Source organism: Equus asinus, chromosome 2, assembly GCF_041296235.1.
Source record: "Equus asinus isolate D_3611 breed Donkey chromosome 2, EquAss-T2T_v2, whole genome shotgun sequence".
NCBI lineage: Eukaryota > Metazoa > Chordata > Mammalia > Perissodactyla > Equidae > Equus > Equus asinus.
In genome coordinates, this window is record NC_091791.1 from 87,269,372 (window position 1) to 87,280,880 (window position 11,509).

The 11,509-nt window shown below is 44.5% G+C and overlaps 1 protein-coding gene across 2 annotated transcripts; it reads left to right on the plus strand.

The window, feature by feature from the left end:
* Positions 1–679: 679 nt before the first annotated feature.
* Positions 680–9,483, plus strand: MSMB (microseminoprotein beta). 2 transcript variants are annotated; one of them, XM_044759207.2, is made up of 5 exons: positions 732–788; positions 1,773–1,853; positions 5,044–5,149; positions 6,068–6,173; positions 9,231–9,483. In XM_044759207.2, the coding sequence occupies exons 2-5, from the start codon at positions 1,788–1,790 to the stop codon at positions 9,358–9,360; spliced, it is 408 nt and encodes a 135-aa protein (XP_044615142.1). In that variant the 5' UTR covers positions 732–788; positions 1,773–1,787; the 3' UTR covers positions 9,361–9,483. The 2 variants fall into 2 exon arrangements, with proteins under 2 accessions (XP_014685964.1, XP_044615142.1); XM_014830478.3 differs by lacking the exon at positions 1,773–1,853 and having other exon boundaries at positions 680–788.
* The last annotated feature ends 2,026 nt before the right edge of the window (positions 9,484–11,509 follow it).

Sequence of the window (11,509 nt, forward strand, 5' to 3'; positions counted from 1 at the left end):
AGCTAGGTGAGGAAGCGAGAGCAGGAGCCTCAAATTCGCTTCCCAGAAAATAAGGACTTGGATATTTATGGCATGGGGACAAGGTAATCTGAAATGTAGAGGTAGGTGATTGGAGGTGAGGAGAGGTGAGGTCATTGATGATCTATGCAAGCATAGTCAGAGTCCATGCCTCTTCATAGGACCCATGCTCACAAAATGGGGGTGTTAGCATGATCTGAGGGTGGAGTTTTTAGCCTCTTGACATCAAAAGGTCATCTATCAGACATCTGCACTGGCCCAGTTGATGAGCTGGTGGTCTCAACCGGCCTGAAGTGGACAAGGAGTTCTAATTCCTGGAAAACAGCTCACACACCCATTACCATGGTGACGCAGGCTCCAGGGAGATGCTATCTGTAGGAGCCTACTGGGAGTCAGACAGCATATTGCCTAAGCAGCCAGTTAACAATGGGTGGGTTAAACAGAGAAAAGCTATAATCAGTAATTGCAAAAAGGAAAAAACTTTAGTACCTAGATACTTAATCATCAATGGCTGTTTGCTGGTTTCACTCTTTCCTGTCAAGGAGGAATGGATATCAGGGGTGTGGATGACAAGTTTAAACATAGAATTGAGGTGGAGACCTGATTTATGAACAACTCATACATCATCTGAAACCAGAATTTCCTGTTGATAGCTAACTATGTAAACACTTTCCTAATGATGCCAGAAGTGTGGTTGCCGTCTCCTATATAAGTTTAGTGTGCCCTTCCCCGGATGCATATGCCTGGAAGGACACCTGCTCCTCACAATGGTAGGTAACTGGCTTCATACATAAAGACCAGAAAAGAAAAAAAAGATACATATTCCTTATTTTAATATGCTGTATTAAATGTATGTATTACCTGCATGATGTATGCTGTGTACTGGATTCTATTTAACAGTAAATGTGACCTGGTTATGAATCTTCTGTAAATTACTTGCAATTCAATGTGTAGAGTGTAATGAGCATCTGGGAGTGTGGGAAATCATAATGAATGTAGCACTACTTCTGTTCTCTAAGATCAAAGCTGTTATTTCTTTCAATAACTTTGGGATTCAGTTATGTTCCTTATGTGTCTCTAATTCTCGGGCCCTGAGTAAGTGATTTGTGAAATTAAATATAATTTCAGAGCTACAGCACTGCATCATTTTACAGATGAAGAAACCGAGCCTAGGGAAGAAAATACACTGCCATGGGGGTCTCACCACAGGCCTGTGGGGAAGCTGAGACATGAACCCAGGTGTCTCTCTCCCCAGGCCAGTGGCTGCCAAATTTGGCTTTATAGTGGAATCACCTGGAGATCTTGGAAAAATGCTGATACCTGACTCCCACCTCAGACACTCTGATCTAGCTGGTCTGTAGTGAGGGCTGAGAATTCTGTTTTTGTGGTTAGTGAGGAAGATTGGCCCTGAGTTAACATCTATGCCAATCTTCCTCTATTTTGTATGTGGGACGCCACCACAGCATGGCCGACAAGTGGTGGAGGTCTGTGCCAGGGATCCGAACCCAGGCCGCTGAAGTGGAACACGTGAACTCAGCCACTATGCCACAGGGCCAGCCCCAGAATGCTGGTTTTCAAAAGCTGCCCAGGTGATTTTAATGTTTAGCAAAATTTGGGAACCATCACCCTAGGCCCTTTTCACTGTATCATGTTGTATTAAGAAAAAAATTTGCATCAAAATCTATAAAAACCCATCTAGACCTCCTTTCTGTCTTTAATTCAAAGTTGGTCTTTCTCGAAATGTCCTTTGCTAGAGCCAGTAAAAGGGAATGAACTTGGCTGCTCTCAGGGGTGCAAAGGAGAAGAGGAAGGAAGCGGCTAGCGGCCAGGAGGAGGCAAGTGAGGTTGGAGAGGGTCCTTGGGAATGGACCCCAGGCTTCCCTCAGCCACGCCTAGGAAACTGTCTTGCGACAGAGCTGGTAATGGTAGAAAAACCGTGGGGCTGGGTCCTCCCTGCTCCACTCAGACTCTCTCCTTGAGCCTCAGTGGGAACTTTGTAAGCTGTAGACCAGCGATGCTGCTGCCCTGCTTGAGACCCTTGAAGACACCTGACTCTTGGTCATGCAGGGCAAGACCCTTCAAGGAGTAGCAACTTAATTAAAAGGACACAGTTCTAGAGGTATTGCCAGCTTGCTTTACCCCAAGGCCGGCGCGAAGCCATACCAGCTAGAAACCATAACAAATGCCTGCCTCATGGCTCCACTGTCTGCTGCGCCTGCACGTATCAGGGCTCCTGTTTACTGAATGCAGCAAAGGAAGCAAAGATGGGAGGGAAGGGAGGTGAAAGAATAGACTATGGGAACAAGAAGGCACTTTGGAGGCTCTCTGCTCAGGGGTGGTCCTCAGACCAGCAGCTTTGGCATGACCTAGGAGCTTGCTGGAATTGCAGACTCTTAAGTTCCACCAAGCAGAATCTGCATTTTATTTAATAAGATCTGCTGGGGAGTCCTATGCACATTAAAGCAGCACTGGTTTTAATAGTTTTCCTGTTCTTGCCTGGGGGACTTGGTAAAGATGCAAAGGCCCTGAGCCTGTCCTTCTCCAATGAGCCTGAGACTGTGCGTTCCTTGTTAGCTCCCTCGGTGGTTCTGGTGCCCACCCAAGTGGGAGAAGCTCTGTTTTTACAGAGGAGGAAACTGAGGCCCAGAGAGAGAGAGAGCGCGCACTAGTGGCAGGCTGTGACACATTGTTAACTGGGGAACCTCAAAACTGAATAATTTGCTCTCCCCCATGACCGTGTTTGAACTCCATCCCCTAGTCATTCAATCTGGTGCCTCTTCTCAGAGCTGAGGGACATCTGGGAATTCTGTGTCCCTTCCTCACGCTGGCCCATAGCCCTGGCTCGTCCCCATAGTCTTCTCTGTTCCATAACTCAGTTCCAAGATTCCTGTGAACACCAATGCCCCCCAGGTGCCCCCTCTGTGGATAAAGGGATTGGAAATTCTGTCTGGCTTTTTTTTTTTTTTTGAGAAAAAATTCAGGTTTCCACAATGATCTTAAGCTGAAGATTATGCAAAAGAATGAAACAGACAGAATGGTGCAACCTCAATCCTGGTGTGAGTCAAGGGTATCATGGTTTCTTGTAAAAGTGGATGTGTTTCTTTTGGTTATAAACCAACGCATTCCATTGTAGACAATTTAGAAAATAAGAGGAAAAGCCCAAAGAAGAAAACGGTCATAACCCCATAGCTCAAAATGACTTGTTAAAATTTGGTACAAAACCTTCTGGTGCACTCTGTTTCTGAGCATCTCCTTCTATCTGTATCTTTTTACATCACAGGAATCACACTATGCAAACTGTTTTGTAACCCGGGTTATTTCACTTAATGATACATAGTGACCATTTGCTCTTGTCATTTCACAGTCTCTTATCTCCTCAGCTTACCAGCTTTTTTTTCTGAGTCACCATGTTCTCAACCAGCCCTGTTCTTGGGCATTTTGATTATTTTCGTTTTGCCCCTGCAGTGAACATTCTTGAGAAGTCTAGCTCCGTCTCTGTGCCATTCTTCTTAGGATCAAGTATTAGAAGTGAAAAGGAGAAGTCAGATGTTGTAAATAGTTTTAAGAATTTGGATATGCACTATCAAATTGCTCTCCATCAAAACTGTTCCAACATAAACAATCCCTCTGTATTTCACTTCCCATAAATGCCTCTATTTCCCTCTAGATATTAGGAATTAAATAATTGTTCTTGCCATTATCCCATGATGGTTCTATTTACACATTTACATTTCTTGTGTTATCAGTGAATTTAACTTTTTCATGTGTTTATTCATCATTTCTATTTGGGTCTGTGTATGTGTGTGTGTGAAATGCCACTTTATTTCCTTTGCCATTTTTCTACTAGTCTGTTTTTCTTTTTCTCATTGATATATAGAAACACTTCATATAATGATGTTGTTCTCCAAATTTGGTAATTGCTTTTTAATTCTGTGTATGGACTTACAACTTTTACAATTCAAATCAATTTCTTTTCTTTTTCTTTTGTGCATAGAATAAGTTAAATATTTACCTATATTTTCTGTGATTAGTTTATGATCTTATTGTAAAAATTTAACCTTTGAGTCCTTTTAGAATTTATTTCATTGTGTGAACGAAGGTAGGAAATTAACTTTCTTTCTTCCCCAAATAGCCCACCACTTGTTCTAATGCCATTTATTAAATAGTAATTCTCTACAGACTTAAAAGACTAAGTTTACCTTATTAAACTTTTATATATATTTGTAAATACACTTCCCGGGTTTTCTATTTTGTTCCCTTTATTCATCTTCTTTCTCTTCTTATATCAGTAATGTACTAGCATCAGGTCATAATTAATTTTAGTCATTTATAGAACAAGTACCCTCACCCCATCTTCCTTTTTAAAAGTTTCCTAAAAATTCTCACGTTAAAGTTTGTTTATTTAGCTTTCTCATCTCAAAATGACAATAAGAGCAATGTGATACTTTTCTCTGTCCTACAGATCCAGTATCAGCCTAGATAGACTGATATGTTCATGCAGCCATCAATGATGCCTTGATCATCTGGAAAATGAAGTTCTCAGCCTCAGAGTCTAAGACCTCTGACCGACCCAGTTAGCTCCATCAAGTCTCCTCCTGTGTTTTCTTTGTCTCTGTGTCTTTGTCAGTGTTTTATTATCTTCCCCAAACTCTCTTCCACTCCCTCATTTCTGTCCTTTAAGTTATACATACTCTGCAAAGCAGTTAAAAATAAACTCTCCACAGGGTTTCCTGAACTCCTCTGTAATGAAATAGCACCCTATCATCATGGCTCTGCTACTTCTGACTCACCTTTAGCTCTTTCTCCAGTTTTTCTTAGTAACTTGTGTAGCTCTCGTTCCTTTGGTAGCTAACCTGAGAGTGGAAGCCACACCTTTACGCCACCAGCCAGAGCCCAGCAGGGATCCTGGAAGAGGACCCTCAGTCTGCGATTTCCAGCCCAGCAGGGACCCCCTACAGGACACTCAGTCAATGATTACCATCTGAATTCATTTGTTCTCCTTCCTGACCCTTCTTTACCTTACAGAATGCTCTTCTGGGCAGCCTCCTGGTTTTGGCCACCTTTGTGACTGTATGCAATGCCCAGTGCTTCGTCATACCTCATGAGAACATTCCAGGCAATTTACCTAATGGTAAGTCCCTACTTTTCTATGTTTATTATGTCATTGCAGCCTGGTGGATGTAACCTGTTGGCAGATGACAGCCTTTGAATCTACGTGAGAAGGAGGGTTAGGGCAGAGAGAGAAAAGAAGTAAAATGAGGGCCTTCCATTTGCCATTTATATCAGACAGTGGTTCTCAACTCTAACTGTGAGAATTGCCTGGAAAATTTTTGAAACTTACCAATGCTCAGGCCCCATCCAAGACCAGATAAATCAGAATCTTTGAGGTAGGCGCTGCATGTTTAAAAGCTTCTCAACTGACTCCTACATGAGCCAAGAACCATTGATTATTCCAAAGCAGTACTTCTCAAACTTTAACATGCAAACCCTCTGAAAATCTTGTTAAAACACAGGTTCTGATTCTGTGGGCCTGGAGTCTATACGGCCTCAGGTGATGCCAATGCTTCTAGACACTTAGGCACACTGGAACCACCAGTTGTTGTCCAAGGATCTAAACCAGTTGTTGTCCCCCTGGGCTGAACATTTGAATCACTTGAGGAGCTTACTAAAAACATAGTGCCTGGGTCCCATGCCCAGAGATTCTGATTTCATTGTTCTAGTGTGGGACCCAAGCATAGATTTTTTTTTTTCCCAAATACCCAAGATGTTTCACATGTGCATTTGGAGCTGAGGACCAAAGCAAAGAGAAATTGAGAAATGAGGCATTTATCCAGAGATAAACCAGCAGGGAAAAACTTAGCCCCATGTTCCTCCAGGCTCATAATAGTTATTTGATTCAAGATGAGGCCCTTAGTTTTTCGTGAAATGTCTGTTCAGGAACAAAATCTGGAAATTTTTGTTTCCATCTTCAGACTGTCCTAGGTTTTGTGCCTTGTTCTGGTTGCATGCCCTGGGGACTCCACTGACGAGGCCACATGTTTTATTTTAGAATGCAAGGATCTGGATGGAGTCACACACCCGATGAACTCAAAGTGGAAGACTAAGAGCTGTCAGGAGTGTTCTTGTGACCAACATGGAATCAGCTGTTGCAACGCGTAAGTCTCAAACCAGCAGACCCTAGATGGGGATGCAGCTGGCGTTGGGCTGCTCAATGGGGAAACAGCTACTCTCTTTCAAAATCCCATCCTGCAAGGGGTTTAGTTGTCAGTCCTATTTCTTTCTTTCTTTCTTTTTTTTTTTTTTATTGTGGTAAAACATACCTAACATACAATTTAGCATTTTAAGCATTTTAAGTATAAAATTCAGTGGCATTGAGTATATTCACATTTTTGTGCCACTATCTCCACCACCCACCTCCAGAACTTTTTCATTTCCCCAAACAGAAGCTCTGTACCCATTAAACACTAACTCTCCATTCCCTCCTCCCCTCAGTTCCTGGTAACCACTATTCTACTCTTTGTCTTTATGAATTTGACAACTCTAAGTGGAATCGTATAGTATTTGTCCTTTTGCGACTGGCTTATTTCAGTGTAACATCCTCAAGGATCATCCATGTTGTAGCATGTCTCAGAATTTCCTCCCTTTTTAAGGCTGAGTAATGCTCCATTGTATATATAGAGATATATATCACATTGTTTTATCCATTCATCTGTTGATGGACATTTGGGTTGCTTCCACCTCCATCTTACTTCTTTTAAGTGGTTTTTGAAACTTGATAAATATCTTTATTATTAAATACCTATATCCAGATAGTTGCTGAAGACAGGAAAGGGTACCCAATGGTCTGACGCTATTCTAGAAGTTGCTAGTTCACTTCACTTCTAGAAGTTCACTTCAGCCTTGGCCTGTGGTGATTTGCAAGAAGAGGAGTGGATCTGAACACACGCAGAGGGAATGGATGTGAGGCGTAAAGGACGATCTGTAGTGCGCCTTGTCCTCTATACCCTATGTTGCTTCATTGCTCAAGGTTAACTCAAGTCAGCTGGAAGGTCGTGCAGATGTGTTCTGCTAGGTTACTGTGGACGCCAAAGATCTTGTACTCAGGCCAATAGAACAGAGAATACCTGCAGTGTGGCCCTGATTTTCCTGTTTCCTCAGTATCTACATCCATGCTAGCCACTCCCCATCCTCCCACCTCAAATCCATCTGATGTTTTCATGTCAGCCTTAGCCTTCAGAGTTTTGCAAGAACAGGAGTGGCTTTGATGACAGAAGTGTTGGCATAAAGTAGCATTTCCCAAACTTGCCTGACCACAAACTCATCTGAGAAACTTGATGAAATGCCGATTCCTGGGGCCCACCCCAGAACCTGTGGAATCAGAATCTATAGGATGCTGAGGAATCTGAATTTTAACAAGTGTTTCAGAGAGTCTTATGAGTAGAGGAGCGAGCACTTGACTTAGAATATTCGAGCGCTGCTGAAGTTAAGGGTCCAGAAAGTTCTGAACATATTTCTTGAGCATGCCCCATGCTAAGTGCTTCATGGAACAAGAGGAATATCACATCAGGAGACGGCCTGGCTGGTTCCCTGAAGCAGGTTCCTAGTGATTGCCCCGGCTGGGTCACTGCATCTTACAACTAAACCTTGATTCTGTGGCTCCAGAAATTTGCCATTGTCTTCGCATCATGTTAATCTGACTCCGGAGTGTGATTGTACTGGCCAGGTTAAGGGCTAGTGAGCCATTCCTCTCTGACATGGGAGCGCACCTCCAAAGTGGTCAAAGCATCCATGTCACTCGGATTTGACACCCCTGCACCCCAGTCAGTGCTGTGTCATCACAGCCACATCAATACAACCCTCTTCTAGGGTTCTGTGGACCTAGTGTAGAAAGGTGATGTGGGAAGAGCCTCAGTGCTGGAGTCAGAGTCACTGAGTCTGAATCTCCATTCCCTTGCATACCAGCTGTGTGACCCTGGATAAGTTTCTTAATCTCTCTGAGCCTCAGTTTCCTCACTGTAAAATAAGGATAATCAGGCGGATGTGAGAATTAAACGAGATTCCACATACAAATTCATTAACTCAAAAAAATATTTAATGCCTTCTGTATGCCAGTTCTGTGTTCCCCGAGCCTGGAACAGTAACTGGCACCTAGTCTGGGCTCAAGGTGCCCCTTCCTCTTTTCTGCCATGTTGCCTATCCTGTTTGGCACATGGATCCACATGGAGCAAATGTGTGCATTTCTCCCTGTGTTCATAGCCAACTCCTTTTCCTTGTAATTGCCTCACAGCCTGGCAAGTTTTTCTCGTGAACTTCTTTGTTTGCCCTGGAAAAATACAGGTTTTGATTGAATTTTCTCTGGGAGAATTTTTTTGACCCACTGCACTCTCTAGGGGACACTGTCCAGATCTCAAGCTGCCCAGTGGCAATGGAGCCTGGGGTTGGAGGCCCGGGGCCAGGCTGCTCTGGCCTCTGTGCTACCCAGGCCTGCACCCAGGGGCCCTGTGAAAACCTTATTCCAACTCATTTTGGTTTCCAGATTACCCTTTGGGGGAAGAGGATTGAAACGTCCTCTTTTGTTAAAGTGAGTCACCTTTTCCAAGGAAACATTGTCAGAAAGGCCCTGGGCATGGCTGCTTCTGTGTACACTTTGGGGGAGGGCAATTGAAATGTGGTGTTTATGGACGGGTTTCAAGAGAGCAATGAGCCCAAAGCTGTTTTCTCCCTTGAATGCGTGGGTGGAGTTTCCTGGGGAGATGGTCCCTAGTTTTCATCAGCTTCTCCCTGGGCTCCATGATCCCAGCCTGGAGTGACTCTGTTCCTGTTGGCTGAGCCAGCTCCTAATCTAACAGGCCTCCAAGCAAGGGTTGGGACAACCTTGAGGGAGTTGGGACAACATTTGAGCAGCAGTATTCCTGGCCACTTCCTGTGCAGGGAGGGCAAGAAAAGCCAGGCGGGAACAAGCTGCCAGGCCCTGACATTGTTCCTGGAATTCAGGAACAAGGTCAGACAAGGTCTATGTGTTCATAGTCCAGGTTCTATGTGTTTGGGTCCTGAAGGTGGCACCGTGGGGTTGCCAGCTGATGGGTGACCTTAAGTTGGTGAGGGGCATCCCAAACAGCTAGAGTGTGGGTTGCTTCCGGCACAGAGCTGGCCCTGGGGAGGCCCGGGCATCCTATCCCTTCTAACAAGCTTTGCTCTTGTCTCAATGACAGCGTTGCTATACCTGCGGATTATGACACAACCAAGTGCGAGAAAATCTTTAACGAGAAGACCTGCAGCTACAAGGTGGTGGAGCGGAATGACCCAGAAAAGACCTGTCCTGTCAGTGGGTGGATAATGTAATGTGCTTCCAGTAGGCCAGGTGCTCACGTCTTCTCAGGCTGGCCTCATTCTCCTATGGCCTCTAACAGTCCATGCTGGTGTAACCCTACCTGTCAGTAAAAAATGTTTGAGCAACCACTTGAATATGTGTGTTTTTAATTTAGAAATTATGTGTACACTGATATGATGCACATTGTAAAGCATGCAAACATTTAAAGGAGGAGACAAAAAATAAATATGAATAGGGGCTGGCCTGGTAGTGAAGTGGTTAAGTTCGCGTGCTCCACTTTGGCAGCCAAGATTCACAGGTTTGGATCCCAGGCAGGGACCTAACACTGCTCATCAAGTCATGCTGTGGTGGCATCCCACATAAAATAGAGGAAGATTGGCACGTATGTTAGCTCAGGGCCAATCTTCCTCACAAACACAAAAAAATAAAAATAAATAAATAAACAAATCTGAATAAAAGTTACACTATTTCCCCTATACTTCAGTAGATCACTGTGCGTTGTACTCAGGGGACCACTGCCACTTCTGTCGCTTCTGATATATCTGCACCCTGCTGCCCCAGTGTTCTGCTCTCTGGTGAACAATTCAAAAAGTAAATGTGTCTTTGCGATGGAGTCAGGTCCCTTCTTTTCTTTGAGGATTTCATGTTTATCCTTCCTTCCTCTTCTTCAGGGAGTGTCCTTCAGGCTGTGTCCCTTACACGCATCTGTGTTTGCCTGAGGCTAGAGCAGGCAAGAGCAGGTCAGCCTGGGAGAAGTGCCTGCAGGACCAGGTACTGCCTGATGGGCTATTAAAAGCCCAGGGGCTCTGCCTCCTGGATGGGGGGATGGCTTGGGTACAAGGCTCCAGAATCAGTTGTTTCTTGCTACATACAGACCATCCCAAAACTTAGGGATTTCGAACAATGACAGTGCTGTTTCTGTGTCAGAGAACCTTTGTTTGCTCAACAGGTCCTTGCTGAGTGCCTGGGCCAGGCGGTGCTCTGGGCTCGGGGCTGCAGCAGTGAATCAGAGAGACCACATCCCTGCTTTGCTGGGGCTTAGAGTCGGGTGTGCGTGTGTATGTGACCGATCCCAAACAAGCACGCAGTCCTCTGTCGAACAATCTGTGGGCAGTCGGTGAAGAGCTTTATTCCCCCTCTGCCCCCTAACCCTACCTCTTCAAATACGCTCTGTGGACTAGGTGAGCAATCTAGGCAGCCTTTAGCTTTTTTGGTTATCCTGAGATAATGAAACAGTGCTTTGGTCACTTTTAGTTACAAAAAGTCTCAATTCAGAGTCTGCATCTGACCTGAGAGAACAGGGGACAGGAGAGTTAAGAGTATGACGCAGTCCTAACTCCTCTGCCTGCGGGAGCGTTTAGGGGGGTTTACTTCCTCATGGGGCTTTTGTGGACCTCTTCGAGTTTCCCCACCGCTCCTCTTCCTTCACAGCCCCCCTTTCCACTCACAAGTGTGATGCCTTCTCAGCTTCTGTATCTGCAGCTGTGTTCCCTGCTGAATTCCACTGATTGTCTTGCCCCTCGTAGGAGTCACCCTTGGGTGGCATCTATAAAACCCTAACGTGATCCTCTCCTTTGCAAATCCTGCTTAGACGGTCCTTCACTTTGCTGGGAAGCATGGGAAGCAATTAGCACCCAGTTTGGGGGACCTCTGTCAAAACTGAGACAGAAAGATTCCTATTTTAACATCTGGTCACAGATAAACAGGAAAATTCCAATGTGGATAATACCACACTGGGCAGATTGTGAGGGGAGGCACAGAGGGGTGGCATGCAGAGTGCAGAAGATTGTGCAGTGTGATGTGGCGCAAACAAACAGATGCTCTGGACTCAGATGATGTGGCTTGGAATCTGGACTCTAAAATTTATTTATTTACTGAATTAAAAAAAATTGTGGCAAAATACACACAACATAAAGTTTACCATTTTAAGCACTTTTAAGTTTACAATTGAGTAGTGTTAGTACATTCACGTGTGTCGTGCAAACATCACCACCATCCATCTCTAGAACTTTTCATCATGCCAAACTGAAACTCTGTACCCATTGAACAAAAACTCCTCTCTCCAAGCCGGTGGCAACCACCGTCCTATCTTCTATCTCTACGAATTTGACTTTAGGTCACCTTATATAAGTGGAATCAAACAGTATTTGTTCTTTTGTG

Excerpts from the sequence above, each read along its gene's own strand:
- MSMB (XM_044759207.2), top strand. The coding sequence starts at position 1,788 with ATGAACTTGGCTGCTCTCAGGGGTGCAAAGGAGAAGAGGAAGGAAGCG. Across the intron at positions 1,854-5,043 it reads CGGCTAGCGGCCAGGAGGAG|AATGCTCTTCTGGGCAGCCT; the intron begins GCAAGTGAGGTT and ends TTTACCTTACAG. Across the intron at positions 6,174-9,230 it reads GGAATCAGCTGTTGCAACGC|CGTTGCTATACCTGCGGATT; the intron begins GTAAGTCTCAAA and ends TCTCAATGACAG.